The following is a 17,457-nucleotide window of genomic DNA, read 5'->3' on the forward strand; positions in this document are numbered from 1 at the left end:
TTGTACAGGGCTCTGCATCACTGATCCAGTTTATAATTGTTTCCAAAGACGCTCTGATCCTTCTGGAATTAGGTCCTGTTACTCATCAGAGAGGGGGGAGAGGGAGGGAGGGAGGGAGGGAGGAGGAAGAGAGGGAGGGTGAAAGAGGGAGTTGTGGATGGATTAGCATAGAGTGTAGGATAGAGAGGAAGGGTGGGGGAGAGGCAAGATGTGGAGGAGGAAGAGTGTATGAGTGGGAGGACAATAATAGACAGAAGGGATTCCTTACTGACAGTCTGAGGCTATCTTCTAGGGAAGGGATATGCTTACGCAATGGTAATGGGTTGTGAGAAGGCTTTGGTGGGATTTACGGTATTACTGGCATAGCAAACAAGGGGGCGCTAAAAATGCAATAAAAGCCCATTGGGCCTCGATTACCAGAATGCTAACAAAATGAGCACAAACTAATAGTGAAATCACATACACTGTTAGCTAAATGCTAACAAGTGAAAACAAACAAACTAATTCCAAAGACAGGCAAATTCAGCTCAAAGTTATACAAGCTTAGCTAGTAGCTACCACAAGCCGAAGTGAACGAGAGAAATTGTGCTAGTGAACAAAGTTGTGATGCTTTTCTGAAGGACGAGCAGCATGTGTACATGAAGCAGAGGGGAGAAGAACGAAGGAGGGGAAAAAACGCTAGTAGGAAGCACAGGGAAAAATGGCAACTGTACAGACAACTCATCCAGAGCTCTTTGGCAAAAAACCAATCTAAGATATCTGATGGCAAAGATTTTACTAGTGAATTGCATACAAGCGTAACTTCATCACCTCATGTGCGCCGCTCAGCAGAGACTCGCTGATAGATAGAACACTACGGACTCACCAGCTCCCGCAGTCTCCCGTTGTGCTATTTACAAACAAACACGTGACTGGCTCAACTGTTCTGGGGAACTACGGCACGCTTCATAATGTGACCAGTGAAATGAAGAAAGCAATATGTTTTTATCTCTTAACGTATTGCGCAAGTTGACTGCAGGTGTTTAAAAAAATTGCTACATATATTCACATTTTATTGAAAAACATCAAATAGTTTGGACGGTTTTGAAAAACCATCCCGTGGCTAAATACCCTGATATACGGCATACTGCCCAAGCCTAGTTGTGAGGTCGCAGATAGTTTGAAGGAAAGGGTGTTTGTGAGAGCCCGGAACACAGCAGAACAAATGGTAGACCTTGTCCTATGACCATGTAATGAACATATTTAAATAGTGAACATTGTGTTTGTATGTGGTGTCGGACACTAATGCTTCAGAACATAATGCTGAATTTGTTCTTGAAGGCAGAGTAGCCACCCTTAAATGGATACTTGGGGATTTTGACAATGAGTCCAGTATGAAGGAAATTTCGCCAGCCAAAGCCCGCACAATGACTGGAAGTCAATGGGTATCTGCTAGCGCGCTAATGCTAGTTAGCCGTTGCACTAGTGCCGGCTAGCGACTTCCTTCCAGCTGCACGCAGAGACATACAAATGGTATCCGCCGAGTTCGTCTGACTCTGGGGAAGAAGGAAAAAAGGGCATCATTCTCAAAATCCCGAAGTATCCCTTTAAGGTTTTTTTTCAGCTGTTCGTGCACACATTTTGTCTCGAGGCATGCTGAAGTCTATGCCCCCTTCGTCGGTGATTGGTCAACCGTAGGGATTCTTCAATAAGTGTTTGTCATTCAATTAGAGACGAATGTTTTCATGCACATTTTTCCCCTTGAGAAATACTGCACCAAACATCTTCATGTAAAATTGCGTAAAAATGTATGACAAATTTCTTGGGTTATCTTAGATGAATTCAGACTATTTTGAGGAAGTGTATACTGCCTACAACATCTCAAGATGGGAAAAACGAAACTTTTGCAGCTTTTTTTCTCGTTTTTTCAAGCGAAGGTCTTTTCAGGGAGTATGCGAGCACACTCGTTGGGTTCGCCTAGGATGGGCGCCAGCTGAACCGACGCATGCGGAAGGCTTTCTCCTCTCCCTCCCTCCTTTCCTCGCTCTCTCCTCTCCTCCTGACACATGCTAGTCATTCCTGGCAGTGGGTTTTGGGAAACCCCTCTGTCACACTCTCCCCCTTCCTCTTGTTCCTCCCAGCCCCAGGGTGACCCTCTGACTCAGCCAGAGCAGGAAGGAATGAGTCACACACACACACACACTACACCACACCTTCTCCCCACAGTGAGTCACCAGTCAGAAACTCTCGGCCTGTGAGGAGGCCCTTCTGTCCCCCTCTCTCTCCCTCGCAATCTGTCTCCCTCTGATCACTCTTCAGACTCACAGCAAAGTGTCAACTCTCGCTAGAGGAAAAACAATCTGGTGAGGGCTAAAATGTAAAATTTAAACAATTTAAAAATGTATATAGTAAATAATATTATGTATTGCTCTTTGCTTCATGAGTCAACATGGTCTGGGTGTGATTGTATGGAAAGTTCCACGTCTGTCCTGTAAAATATTCTTATCTGTTAGTATTCCTTGAGAGACAGCTAGTTTTAAATAATCAGTCCACATCTCTCTCTCTCTCACACACACACATCGACACAGACGTTTTAGTACTGTAGCAATGTGTGTGTTTAAGTTATATTCAGACTCGGGGCATTGCATATTTACTCTTTCTCCCTCTCTGTCCTCTTCTCCCTCTCTCTCCTCTCTCTCCGTCTCTCTCTTCCCCATCTTTCTTGGTTCTTGAGTGGCACAGCAGTCTAAGGCACTGTAACGCTACAGACCCGGGTTCGATCCCGGGCTGTATCACAACCGGGAGTCCCATAGGGCGGCGCACAATTGGCCCAGCGTCATCCGGGTTAGGGGAGGGTTTGGCCGGGGTAGGCGGTCATTGTAAAATAAGAACTGACTTGTCTAGTTTAAAAAAATGAAAATACAATTTCTGTTGAATGTGTTTGTATAGACTGATATCAAACACACCGCTTCTTTGGCTTCTTTGATCCTGTGGGCGATTGTCTTTATCAACCAACCAGATAAGAAACTGCATTATATTCAATAGCAGCTCTGCGATTTGGCAGATGGCGGCTGTATTGAACGGTCATTGTTGAAATGGGTACAGCTGAGAGGGCGACAGTAGTATTGAAAGCTCTGGTGGAGGCAGGAAAATGGTTACTCCTGGTCATTGACCGACAGTAAGCTCTGGGTGGGTGATGCAGGGCTAGGCAGCACCCATGGGAACAGTCTCCCACCTGGTGGTGAAGAATGGAAGCACATGCCGTCTTCATCTTCGTTGGAAATACTTAACTAGGCTACAGGGCTCGGTTCCACTTGAACCCTTAACCCTGTGTTATGGCCCCACACAGTGTCTGTACTCTTTTCTGAGTGCTAATTCACACAGGGTGAATCACTATGTCCTCTCCAGACAGATCTTCCCTCTTTTCCCACCTTGCTCGCTCTCTCTATTTTAAGTATCGGGGTTAGGTAAGAAGTCAGAGCTGTAGAGACCAGAGAGCTTCTATCCTCTGTTAGAGGATGTCACCCAATACTCCATTCTGTGACAGTGTTCCATGGTCGCCGTGGTCACTGTTGCCATGGTCCCACTGTGTTGCTGTGTCAGGGTCATAGAGAGAAGTCTCTGTGTGGTCAGGGTGATGTTGTTGCGCACACACTTCTGAAACACAGGGGTGGTAGAAGATTTTACATTTTTTACATTTACATTTTTAGTCATTTAGCAGACGCTCTTATCCAGAGTGACTTACAGTAGTGAATGCATACATTTCATTTCATGCATTTAAAAAAAAAATAAAAAAAATTGGACTGGCCCCCCGTGGGAATCGAACCCGCAACCCTGGCGTTGCACACACCATGCTGGCATTGCAAACACCATGCTCTACCAACTGAGCCACAGGGAAGACTGGATGTGTTCCTCATTTAACTTAAGACGTTGTTTTCAAGTGAAGTATAGCGGCGTTATAACACATTTTCTTAAACAAGATGTATTAGCTAAACCTTGTTTACCACACCCGTAGAACCGTGGACATATGAAAAGACACGTGAATAACATGCACACAGAAGAAATAGTCATGGGAAAATGTGTCGTTACCTAATCACAGAGGAAGTTACATTTGATTCATGACTTGTCAGAAACACAGGAAGTGATTGATTGGGAGGAAAGGATAGAGGGAGGGATGGGACAAACGGAGAACAGAAATGGGGACGGAGAGTGTTTAACTCTGTCCCAGTGTGACAAGTAGCGGGGAAGGTGCTTGGGGGATCAGGATGTTTACTGTCGGAAGTGTTTGACTGAATACACCATGGGTCTGTCTGACTGGGTGATGGGTGAGTTTAGGTGTGTTACATGTGGTGGTAGATATAGTGGCGTGATACGGTGACTTGTATGTCACCTCCCCATGCTGCTGCTGACGAAACGCTTAGGACACTTCATGTTTGGCTAATGTGTTAAGTTGATAACAGATAAGTATATATCCACATCGTTAACGTCTCTCTCTCTCTCCCTCCCTGTGTCTAGGCAGAGTCTGGGTATGGGTCAGAACCCAGTCTGAGGAGACATGGCTCCATGCTATCTCTCACGTCTGCTACCAGCGGCTACTCTGCCACTTCCACATCCTCCTTCAAGGTGAGACTTGACCTAACACACAAACACACACACACACACGCAGAGTGTTTGCTGACCTTGCCGTTCCTCTGTTTGGATCCGAAAGGGTCACAGCCTGAGAGAGAAGCTGGCAGAGATGGAGACGTTCAGAGACATCCTGTGCAGACAGGTGGACACGCTGCAGAAATACTTTGACGGCTGCTCCGATGCTGTCTCCAAGGACGAGCTGCAGAGAGACAAAGGTAAGACGATTTAATTAATCAGTCAATCAATCAGATGCTTATGTCAGACAATAAAACCTTAAGTGCTGGACAGCCACAGGTCTACGATCCTTTGTGTAACCGTGGAGGAAGATGCTTCCACATGCACTCTGTGACAGCAAAACCAACACGTTCCTTCCTACATATTGCTTGACTTGCAAATGAACAGAAAACACCTCAACAGCTACCTCAAAAAACAATGGCAAAGTGCCACAAAATGCCTCTAAACGTTATTTGGTGTTCCCAGCAGAAATGCTAAGCATGTGCTTTGGGGAAACATTTGCAGAATCTTCAACGGAATGTTTTCCGTCAGCCCCCTCATTGAGATGCAGTCATTTCACTTTCCCTCTCTCTCCCTTCCTCACTCTCTCTTTCTCTCACCCTCCCTCTCATTCTCTTCCTCCACTCCCCCTCTCTCTCACCCTCTCTCTCTCTCCCCCTTTCTTTCTCCCCCTCTCAACCTCTCTCCCCCTCTCTCTGTCTGCAGCCAGAACATTTGCTCATGGTGGAGTTTGCGCTTTGTCACCGTGCCGAACGACGGCTCTGGATGACCACGAACAATCAAACCGTTCCTTTGTTACCCATCAAATCCCTTCCTCGTTCCCTCCTCTCATGCCCCCTCCCTCAGTCCGTCCATCCCTTACTCCTAAGAGGCCAGGCCATTGTTGTTGTTCTGAGGACAGTAGAGTTCTGTTAGCGTGCCGTGCTGGGTGGCTGCATAGGCGACTCTTGGCACTACTCGGGCTCTATTGATGACTCTTTGCAGGGGCTTTGTCGGGACTGGTGTACTACTGTTTGACGATTGCCGATCTCTCTCTCTCCCTCTCGCGCTCTCGTTCCCTCTTTTTCTCTCCCTCCTTCTCTCTCTAGTTGTTGAGGATGATGAGGATGATTTCCCCAACACTCGGTCAGACGGAGAGTTCATCCACAACAACAACGGTAGCAAGGAGAAGCGTGAGTACAGTAGAATCACTTCTATGGAAAGGTTACATGGCTTGCCAGGTTCAACCTTTTTGAGGCTATTTGTGCTTTTGAAAACCATTGTTGAAAATGAAAAACAATTTCTAGTCCATGTGTGTATGTACGTAGTAAGCATGAAATAAATGTTTCAAAACACCTAGCTATGTTAAAACGTGTTTTTACACACACATTCCTCTGTGCAGTGTTCCGATCTCTGAGCCCTAAGGGCATCAATGGAATAGACTTTAAGGGCGAGGCGATCACGTTTAAGGCCACCACAGCTGGGATCCTGTCCACCCTGTCCCACTGCATCGACCTGATGGTGAAGAGAGAGGACAGCTGGCAGAAGAGACTGGACAAGGAGACGGAGAAGAGGAGGAGGATAGAGGAGGGCTACCATTCCGCTCTCTCTGAGCTCAAGAAGAAGTCTCACTTTGGAGGGCCTGATTACGAGGTGAGACGACTGGGTCGGTTCTGATGGTTTTGAGCCAGGTGGAAAAAGACACCTGTCATTCCCGTTCTCACTAGGTAATGAGCGCCGTGTTGCTCTTCCCTTTTCTTATCCTTCTTTTCCTCCTCCCTCTCCTCTTCCTCCAGGAGGGGCCTAACAGCCTGATCAATGAGGATGAGTTTTTCGATGCCGTTGAAGCAGCTCTTGACAGGCAAGACAAGATGGAGGAACAGGTACAGGAGCCAGGGCAAAATTCCTCCGCTTCTATTGATAGAGATGAAATCCAATTCTATGATAATAATGATCAATCTTCGTATTACATTGAGTGTTTCATCCTGGCCGTGTGTCTCTAGTCTCACACCGAGAAGTCGAGGATACAGAGATCCAGTCCAGTTCCCCCGGGAGATGTCTACTCCACCATAGGATCACACAGATTCGCTGACAAGGTAATTCACCTCATTTAGTCCATGAACACGTTACTTGAACAGTCACCATCACGCTATGCTCTCTCTCTCTTCCTTTCCCCCCTCTCATCTTTTTCTCCTTCCTTATCTCACTCTTTTTTTTTTTTTTTGGTTGTGTGTCCTCTTGTTTTCCTTCCTCATCCCTCTTTCTTCTCATCCTCCCTGTAGCCCCATAGTCACTGTCCTCTGATACTCACTGCCCCCCCCCCCCCCCCCCCCCCCCTTGCACTTCGTGGCAGAGCAATAGCGCCCCCTCCACTACTGGCTGACTTACTGCCCCCCGCCCCCCCATCGCATCTGTCTAGCTGCTTTCTTACCTGGGTGGGCAACTCCAGTCCTCGAGGGCCTGATTGGTATGTCACTTTTTCTCCATCCCTAGCAAACACAGCTGATTAATCAAATTGCATTCTAAACTGAAGATTGTGATTAGATGATTATTGGAGTCAGGTGTGTTAGCTGGGGCAAAAGTGTGACACCAATCAGGCCCTCGAGGACTGGAATTGCCCACCCCTGCATGATATTATTGGTTGCCACCCTGAGTCACTACACTATATTTAGCTAGCATGCTTTTGTCTTTCTGTTAGTACAGAGATTGACTGGCCTTTGCAGTTTGCATGTCATAGCTGTTACCTCACCACAGTACAATTGGTGGTTTGTCTTTTCTTTAACACGTTTGTGTTTGTCAGTGAGCTGTTATTTCCATCTGACATTTAACCCCATCTGTCCCTCCTGTTCCTCTTCCTGGTTGCTTTTAATAGGTGGAGGAGATGGTGCAGAATCACATGACCTACTCGCTGCAGGATATGGGCGGGGACGCCAACTGGCAGCTGGTGGTTGAGGAGGGGGAGATGAAGGTAGGAGGGAGGAGAGAGAGAGAGCAGTGATTTGATTTATGCATGTGCCTTATGTGAATGAAAGAACCTTTGTGTTGCCAGCACTTCAACTAAGCCATTCTGTCTTCAATCCCATAGTTGAAGTAAAGTAGTAACCACGGTACCCCTCTCTGTTTTGTGTAGGTGTACAGGAGGGAGGTAGAGGAGAATGGTATTGTCCTGGACCCCCTGAAGGCCACCCACTCTGTGAAGGGAGTCACGGGACATGAGTTGTGTCACTACTTCTGGGACACGAACGTACGCAACGACTGGGAGAGTAAGTCTCATCTGAACAATGTAATATAGTGGAGCAGTATTTTAAATTCTGTCATTTCTTGCTATGTTCCTTATTTTTAGTGGACATGTTCTAATTTGTTTCTCTGTTCGTCTCTCTTTTCATTCATTCAGCCACCATTGAGAACTTCAACGTTGTGGAGATGTTATCGGACAATGCTGTAATCGTCTATCAGACACACAAAGTAAGAGGGAACGTATAAAACACACACACAATCTATGGGCTCTGAGAAACGATTGGGTTTTTAAAGGAAGGAGACAAAGCCAAAACCTGAAGACTTGTGATGTAAAGCATACATGTGAACTGTATTGCAGAGGGTGTGGCCAGCATCCCAGAGAGACGTGCTGTACTTGTCTGCTATGAGGAAGATCCTGGCTAACAATGAGAACGACCCAGACACCTGGCTGGTCTGCAACTTCTCTGTGGACCACGACAACGCCCAGGTCATTTGACCCATCCTACCACTTATGAGCTCAAAGATTTTTGGATGTTGTATTGATTAATTAAACTCTTATTCATGTCTGTCTTTGGCCAGGTCTCTCTGGCAATAAATATTTTTGTCTCAATGGGACAACCCAAATAATGACAACAAAATGATGCTTAATTAAAATATTAAACTTGGTAAGAATCTCCTATGCTTGTAATTGATCTTCCTCCATGTCATTGTCGCCCTGCAGCCCACCAACAGGTGTGTTCGTGCCAAAATCAACATTGCCATGATATGCCAGACCCTGGTTAGCCCACCAGAGGGCGACAGAGAGATCAGCAGAGACAACCTTACCTGTAAAATCACCTATGTCGCAAATGGTGAGCTCACCTCTTTAACCGCTCTAATAGGCACTAGAGATGGCCATGCTGGAACGGACAAAATAAGCAGTATTACAATAGCCATGTAGTACATTGCCAGTAACTACGTATTCTTCAATTAGGATTTGAGTGACTTCCTTTTCCGGAATAATAAGGTTAGGGTCCGGGTTAATGTTATAGGGTTAGTGAATGTTAGGCAAGCCAACAAGCGCCGAGGCAAGCTAGCTACTACTAGCTATTCCTGCCTCCCCGCGGTGGCGTTGCTTGGGGTAGCTCTCTTGTTTAGTATATGTAGCGTTAAGTCTCTTGGTTATTCTAAATGGGCCGCGCTGCGGTCAGAGGCTAGCTAGCTTAGACCAAAGAGCCTCCTGGCTAACGTCCGCTAGCATGCATAACTTCCGGTGAATGAAGCTTATTAACATTCCCCCAGCGCTATGGCAACCCTATTCCTATTTTAAGTTCCTGGAGTTGGAGGGATTACATAGAGCAGGCTTTTGCGCGTAGCCCCCCTGAGCAGCTGCACCGCTACACAAAAACACAGCTGCGATGACCGTGCCCCCCCCCCACTTTTTATTACAGCAAACGGGGCACTGAGTCAGCCGGGCTTCATGCAGGCTACACAGTCTCACGGAAGCACAACGTGTTTTGGAAGTTTGTCCATGTTTAATTACCCTCTGGCACCCTGCATTCCATGATGTTCACAGGGTTCATCAATCTCCCCAGCGTGGAAGTAATAAATTGGGCAATTTGCTCTGTGTCCACAAGGAGGCATCCTACTCCATGGGTGGTTCATCACTGGGATTTATTGTGGATTCCTGCCTTTAGCTCACTAGTCCGTATGAGGTGTCCAGGGATGCAGGTTATGGGCCCTGTAGGCGATTGGTGGTTGGTAGCGGAGTTGAGGGAACAAGCAGGGTTGGACACAACGATGCTATTGTCCCACACGGTCTAGGTGGTTCATATGAACCCTGAAATGAGCGGTCTTTCTCCAGTTTAGCGCTTTTCATTCCTGGGAATTAGATTTGATTATGAATCACCCCTAAAGGTTACCATTCCAAGCTAGGTTACAAGGCGCTTTGTCGCCAGTACCTTTGACTGGTCAGTAGTGTAACCTCTGATGTTTTTTTTCACTGGGTCTATTTTACATTTTTTACCGGAACGCATCTTACCGGTTTAGGCGGTAATCGGGGTACGTCACTGATCTCCGGAGCCCTTGTACCCAGAGTGGGCCGAGCTTTAGGGAAACCTTGGTACATAAAATTCTTTTCAACCTCAAGTTCCATAGCGGTCATGTGACAAAAGTGTTCTCTCTCGCATGTGAGTTTGATGAAAAGTGTTCCTTCTCCACGTTCAGACACACTTTTCACAAGAGTGGTGAAAATGGAAGAATAAGCAATCTCTCCTAGTCCACAAGGTGGTGTCACACCCTTTCCGATGGCACTTCACGGGAGGCTCGCTGTCTGCTCCGACCAATGGCAAGCATGCGCACTGTCGCCCTGGATCGTCCGAACAGTGACGTCATGGTACAGGCTACAATTTGTTGTGGATCCCCCACGCTTCTGCAGCTTCACCACGTCGGCTGTTCCTGAGGCCTCGGCACCCGTTTTGAGGTAGGAAAGGTCCTCCCGTCTCCAGAAGCAGGCAATCCAAATGGTTTCTCGAAGATCCAGGATGGCTGGTACAGACGGTATTTCCTGGTTCCGAAAAGGGAAGGGACTTTGCGTCCCATTCTAGACCTACGTGCCCTCAGCGAGCACCTCAGTCTACAAACTCAGAAAGCTCACGAGCCGCCGGCTATTACAGCTGATTGGTTGGTGGTGGCAGAATCGAGGGGGCAAACGGTGTTATACACATCCATGCTACTGTCCCGTATTCAGTCTCTACGCTTCATAAGAAACCAGAAAAAGAGCTGTCTGACGCCATCACAGCACATTCTGTTTCTGGGTCTCGAGCTAGACTCACTTGTGGCTCCCCGTAACCCAGGCAGCCTTGGTTCGCTGAGATCATTCGCCTTTTAGGTGAAGACCGTTGTGCAGGGACCTGTTGTCCCAGGAGCACAAGCAGGTTTGGCAAGCGAGGCCGGAGATTTGGTTCCTACGGGCCTGGCCCCTGAGTGCCAATCTGATAGCTAGAGGTTTACCTCCGAATGTTATTGCTACCATTCAGTCTGCAAGGGCGGCCTCCACGAGAGGGCTGTATACGTATAAGTGGCAAGCATTTTGAGCTCTGGTGTCAAGATAAAGGACTTCCATTTCGGTGTTCTCTGAGGTTCATCCTTATGTTCCTACAGGAGCTTTTCGAGCAGGGACGGGCATTCTCCACGTTAAGTGTACATGGCTGCTATCTCAGTCCTGGTTGTGCAGTTCCTGAAAGGTGTACGTCGTCTCAACCCGATCTCAACCTACATGGGACTTGGCGCTGGTTTTGGATGCACTGTGTGAGCCTCTGGAATCTGGATCTCTGCAAAACCTCTCTGCTCACCTCTCCTGCAAAACCTCTCTGCTCATGGCTTTGGCCTCAACTGAACGTTTTGGAGACCTCCGCGTTATCAGGTACTCAGTTCGCCCGGGGCGACTAAGGGGATGTTGCATCCAAATGGGCAGGTTTGGCAAGTCATGGATATGTCCTACAGGTCCTTAGCTTTTGAGCTATAATTTTTTCACCTCCACCGTTTGCTTCTCAAGAACAGCAGAGGTTACATGGCCTGTGTCCTTTGTGAGCTTTACGCACGTAGATTGAACGGACCCAGAATATCCGGTTATGTGACCTGTTTTACTAATCCAACTCGCAGCATGGCACTCCCTAAGCAGCATCTCTCCCACTGGATTGTGGAGGCTATCTCTCTAGCATATAGCAGCAAGGGTTACCTAGCGGTGTACGCACCCACTCCACCAGGGGTGACTATAGGAGATATTTGTACTGAGGCAAGTAGTTAACCACAGAAAACCATGTGATTAACTTGATTCTTTATCGTTTGACAGCCCTAATTAAATATGAAGGTGTTGTGAATTCAACTGTTCTCTGTGATATCCTGTGTAACGTGCATTTCCTCTTCCTGTCTGTCACAGTGAACCCGGGAGGCTGGGCTCCTGCATCAGTTCTGAGGGCTGTGGCCAAGAGGGAGTACCCCAAGTTCCTCAAACGCTTCACCAGCTATGTCCAGGAGAAGACAGCCGGGAAACCTATCCTCTTCTGAGTCTCACAGGACTCACAGCACCCCTGTCCACACAACAGACTGTTCCGAACATTGTGTACCATTGCAACCCAACTCTAGCTAGCCCTCATGCTAAGTGCTAGGGTACAGCTAGGCCTTTTCAGACTAGCTTCCATGCGAGCTCTCTTGCTCGGTCTTCAGCTAGCTTCAATATAAGGCCTCATGTTAACTTCAATGCTAGTTTCCCATTCTATACCTCATGCTAGTTCTTTATACTAGCTCGCTCCTCATGCTAGTTTCCTATACTAGCTCTCATGCTAGTTTCCTATACTAGCTCTCATGCTAGTTTCCTACGCCAGGTCTTATGCTAGGTCCTTTGCTAATTCTCATGCTAGTTCTTATGCTAGCTCCCATGCTAGTTTCATTAGCTAATGCAGAAAGACCTGTAAGAAAATGTCAATTGCGTTCCCTTTTCTGGCAGAGATATATTAATATAATATATAAATGTATGTATATGTCATAAGAAATTTATAAGAAAGCCGTTTTCAAGACTGGAAGACAAAACATTACTCTATTTTAGTCCTGCTTTTTGTAGTCCTTTTTTAAGAGATGGAGTTTGTTCCTATTTTGTGTTGATTTAGCTTTTTATAATAATCAGTGGTTACAGCTTATTCTCACGCTGCTAATTGTCTTAGTACAACAAAATCGGATCGCCTTTTTTCCAGAATGATCGTCTTGTTTGTAAGAAACAAAAAACGACAAAATTCCAGAAGGCTGTCATTGAACTATGACCCCTATGACATAAGACTTTTTGTTCTGTCTCTCTGGTGAAAACACTACTTTGCTGGTACTGATGGAGGGACGAGGCTAAAAGTTATTTTATTTTCAAATATTGAAAATGTATTATCTTAACATTTCTTTATTTTGGGGTTGTACTTGGGTTTCAATGTTACACTATAACACTTTCGATTTTAGATATCTGGATTATGATTGTATATAATGTCAACAACCATTTCTGCTTCACAGCCAGCTGTAAAAATGTTTGCAAATGCTTTTTGTGACTGAATTGACTCTATGCCTTAGACTGGGGGAGATGATACAATACGTTTTGGGTAGGGGGAGAGGGTGCTGATAGACAGTACACCCATATTAAATCACTAGAGACGTGCCAGGGGCCTAGTTCCAATACCTGACTATCGTCCCTTTCCCTCCTGCCATCCCTGATATGACTGAGTGGAAACCTGAAACTTGACCCTTATCCAATCAGAATGATGTCAGGGCTGTTATTAGTAGGAAGGGAGGAAGTAAGGAGGTCCTTTTTTAAGCAAGGCATGGGTGGCAAACTCATTCCATGGAGGGCCTAGTGTCTGCAGGTTTTTGGTTTTTCCTTTCAATTAAGACCTAGAGGACCAGGTGAGGAGAGTTCTTTACTAATTAGTGACCTTAATTAATTAATCAATCAAGGGAGGAGCGAAAACCCCCAGACACTCGGCCCTCCGTTTAGACAGTTTCTACATTTTACAGCAGACTGAGGCTTTGTCGCCTGCTGGGTACTTCAGTGAAAACAATGATGGTCTCCACACAGTGAAGACTTGTCTTTAATTTCAGACTACCTATTTATATGAAACTAAGGGGTTAATACGATATCTAAATTAATTTCATACCTTTTTAATTCAAACATTGTGATATTGCAGTCAGCAGAAACTGATGTTCACCGAAAGGCCAGGTCATTGGAGGAGCTATATGCCAATCAACTTTTCTGCCCAATTGAGAGATTGGTTCAAATTCTTAGAGGATGATGGTGTGGCCTGTATGCTGGCTTTCATTCCAACTGATCCTTGATTTGGTCAAGTGATTTTACCTTTATGTTCACCCCTTTGTGAAGAAGTCCAATAAATTATTTCTAGACTAATGTATAAAGCCACGTGGAGAAATACCTGGTTAGAAAGACATTTTAAAGGCTGGTTTCCCAGACTCCCAGATTGAGCCTACTTCTGGACTAAAAGCATGTTCTACATACAATTTAGTCCTGGAATCAGCATAATGTGGGTCTCGCAAACTGTCCCAATAAGTTGTCCCTCTCCTACGAATGAAGTTACATTTGCACTGAATGTAAAATGTTTGGAAAATTGTGTAAATAAAAGTGTTCACGCTAAAGCTGTTGGGATTGACTAAACTGTACTGTGAAATTGTGGCACTTATTTAGTCCTGTTTAGAAAGAAATGTTTGACATTTCTCCAGTTTGGTGTGCTTTGAATCATTGTTTTCCCTCTTCTCTCAGGTTCTAAAAACTCAGGATTTCACTAATTATACAGAAAGCCAATCAGTTAAGGTTTTGATTGGAAACATATTGCATTAGTGTTTGTTTTTGTGACAAAATACATTTGAGTAGAAAACCAGTTGACAGTGACATGGATTCCGACATAAGCCGTAAGGCCAAGTGTCCCAACAATCGATAGGCCACTAGCGAGCTACTTTACTTTGTAAAAAAATTAATTGCAATCATGAAACCTTGTCATTGTCCAATAAATAAAGTAAATGTCTATTGTTGGAGCCAATTTGGGTGTATCTTATAGTCTGGTAATATTCAGGCAATTACACTACAGACCACTAGTTGCAGATAAATGGTGGTGGTAAACACACATCAGGTGACGTGTGTGTGAGCTCATGGTTTTTACCGCCAGGGTGGCACCTCACTGGGGACATGCGCCGCCCCCCCCCCCCCCCCCCCACACACACACACACACATTCTGAAATTGCATTTTTGTCCCCCCCAGTTCTATCATTGGAATGTGATCCAAAACAAGGCAATGGTGTGCTTTAGGACCATGCAGACGCCACCGAGCGGTCGGGTAGGCTGTTCAGAGTGTTTATCCGACTGGATTTAGGACCACGCAGACACCTGAAGGCAAAGCTTCTGGAACGCTGGCTGGACCAGCACGGGAGAGTTGAGCATTCAGTGTATGCGTTGCACTCTTTCACGAGATGTAAAAAGAACAGAAACGGGCTACTCTGTAGTTAACTGATGTAGCTGGCAAGGTAACGGCTGTTTAACTTAACAAAAGAAAAAAACTAAACTAGTGTTTGCAGTGCTGAGCTAATATTGTAACTGACGTAACTTTAGCTAATGTTTCATCCCCTCTCGACTGAGGTGAATGAATAAGCTACGCTAGTGAGTAGCTACCACAGCCAGGGCAGCTCTAGCCTCTAGTTATCTGTCCGATGGTGATTATTGTTGTCTAACAGCCGTTGTTTGTATGGACGTTTTGTAGCTTCTTTTTTGTCACGTTTCAGAAGTAAAAAAACTTGGCAAGCTTTCGCCAGTTGATGTACTGTTAGAGAAAGAGCTGGCCAAAAGTTGGATTACATTTGTTATTATTTTTGCCTTAATCAAACTAGACCTGAATCAAATGATGAAACCATCAGCCAAACGATTGAAGATTTGATATTCTGATGTTTTTTCAGTGCAATGTGAGTTGTATTACTCAGTATGCCAATGTAACGTTACTGATCTGTCAGTTTCCCTAGCCAATTCCCTACTTTTCACAGTGACACAGTAATAAATTGTAAATATATATAATTATAAATGTAAATAAACAGCTCTAACATTACAGGCTTCACTGTCATGGTGCACAGTAAAAGTCTGCGGGAAGATTTCTTCATCCTGCCCGCACCAGCTAGCTTCTGCAAGAACTGGTCCCAACGGTTGTCCAGCAATGATATTTTAGGCGTATTTGACACAGCTCACTTGCCAGCCACGGTCCCAGCAATTTTGTGCCCTTTAATAAGCAATATCAAATGTGCAAAAATAGATTCTCACATGGCCCTTACATTGTATTACTGGGCAATATCAGCCAATATGCTAGATGTAGTTTGAAGAGAGCAGAGTTGGAGAGACTTGCACTTTCTCTTGAGCTATTTTTATAACCTACCTTTTAGGAGTGGGAAGATTTTCAGACTGAGAAATATGGGTGATCAATATTTAGGCGTATTTCTAGGCAATGTAGTAAACTATAGCCTAATCATAGGCCTATTTAGGAAGTACATTTCCATGGAAAGATGACTGTCCTGTGATTCTTTGCCCATGTACAGTGCATTCGGAAAGTATTCAGACCCCTTGAGTTTTTCCACATCATTCTAAAATGAATTGTTTTCCTCATCAATCTACACATAATACACTATAATGACGAAGCAAAAACAGGTTTTTAGAAATGTTTGCAAATGTATAAAAAAAAAATAACAGAAACCCTTTATTTACATAAGTATGCAGACCCTTTGCTATGAGACTCAAAATTGAGCTCAGGTGCATCCTGTTTCCATTGATCATCCTTGAGCTGTTTCTACAACTTAATTGGAGTCCACCTTTGGTAAATTCAATTGATTGGACATGATTTGGAAAGGCACACACCTGTCTATATAAGAGCCCACAGTTGACAGTGCATGTCAGAGCAAAAACCAAGCCATGACTAAAGGAATTGTCCGTAGAGCTCCGAGACAGGATTGTGTCGAGATCTGGAGAAGGGTACCAAAAGATTTCTGCAGCATTGAAGGTCCCCAAGAACACAGTGACCTCCATCATTCTTAAATGGAAGAAGTTTGGAACCACCAAGACTCTTCCTAGAGCTGGCCGCCCGGCCAAACTGTCAGGGAGGTAACCAAGAACCTGATGGTCACTCTGACAGAGCTCTAGAGTTCTTCTGTGGAGATGGGAGAACCTTCCAGAAGGACAACTATCTCTGCAGGACTCCAACAATTAGGCCTTTATGATAGAGTGGTCAGAAGGAAGCCACTCATCAGTAAAAGGCACATGACAGTCGACTTGGAGTTTTCCAAAAGGCACCATGAGAAACAAGATTTTCTAGTTTGATGAAACCAAGATTCAACACTTTGGCCTGAATGCCAAGCGTCACGTCTGGAGGAAACCTGGCACCATCCCTACAGTGAAGCATGGTGGTGGCACCATCATGCTGTGGGGATGTTTTTCAGGGGCAGGGACTAGGAGACTAGTCAGGATCGAGGCAAAGATGAACAGAGCAAAGTGCAGAGATCCTTGATGAAAACCTGCTCCAGAGCGCTCACCTTCCATCAGGACAATGATCCTAAGCACACAGCCAAGACAATGCAGGAGTAGCTTCGGGACAAGTCGCTGAATGTCCTTGAGTGGCCCAGCCAGAGCCCGGATTTGAACCCGATCGAACATCTCTGGAGAGACCTGAAAATAGCTGTGTAGTAACGCTCCCCAAAGCTTGAGAGGATCTGCAGAGAAGAATGGGAGAAACTCCCAAAATACAGGTGTGCTAAGCTTGTAGCATCATACCTAACAAGACTTGAGGCTGTAATCGCTGCCAAAGGTCCTTCAACAAAGTACTGATTACTTATGTAAATGTGATATTTCTGTTTTTTTATTTTTTATAAATTAGCAAACATGTCTAACCTGTTTTTGCTTTGTCATTATGGGGTATTGTGTGTAGATTGATGGGGAGAAAAAAACGATTTAATCAATATTAGAATAAGGCTGTAACCTAACAAAATGTGCAAAAAGTCAAGGGGTCTGAATACTTTACGAAGGCACTGTAGGTCAGATAATATATCTATACTTTAAAGTATTTAGGT

At 45.2% G+C, this 17,457-nt stretch overlaps 1 protein-coding gene across 2 annotated transcripts in view; it reads left to right on the forward strand.

The window, feature by feature from the left end:
- Window positions 1-14,001, forward strand: part of LOC106563031 (ceramide transfer protein) — a 37,379-nt gene extending 23,378 nt beyond the window's left edge. The window contains exons 5-16 of one of the 2 annotated variants that reach the window (XM_082958128.1): window positions 4,499-4,602; window positions 4,688-4,823; window positions 5,712-5,795; window positions 6,005-6,255; window positions 6,399-6,485; window positions 6,606-6,698; window positions 7,475-7,570; window positions 7,733-7,865; window positions 7,997-8,067; window positions 8,198-8,326; window positions 8,561-8,690; window positions 11,759-14,001. In XM_082958128.1, coding sequence (XP_082814254.1) covers window positions 4,499-4,602; window positions 4,688-4,823; window positions 5,712-5,795; window positions 6,005-6,255; window positions 6,399-6,485; window positions 6,606-6,698; window positions 7,475-7,570; window positions 7,733-7,865; window positions 7,997-8,067; window positions 8,198-8,326; window positions 8,561-8,690; window positions 11,759-11,886 — 1,442 coding nt within the window. In that variant the 3' untranslated portion in view covers window positions 11,887-14,001. Of the gene's footprint in view, window positions 1-4,494; window positions 4,603-4,687; window positions 4,824-5,711; window positions 5,796-6,004; window positions 6,256-6,398; window positions 6,486-6,605; window positions 6,699-7,474; window positions 7,571-7,732; window positions 7,866-7,996; window positions 8,068-8,197; window positions 8,327-8,560; window positions 8,691-11,758 lie in introns of both variants that reach the window. The other variant, XM_014128238.3, reaches the window with a different exon arrangement.
- The last annotated feature ends 3,456 nt before the right edge of the window (window positions 14,002-17,457 follow it).

The sequence above is a fragment of the Salmo salar genome, chromosome 11, assembly GCF_965601325.2.
Source record: "Salmo salar chromosome 11, fSalSal1, whole genome shotgun sequence".
Classification (NCBI taxonomy): Eukaryota; Metazoa; Chordata; class Actinopteri; order Salmoniformes; family Salmonidae; genus Salmo; species Salmo salar.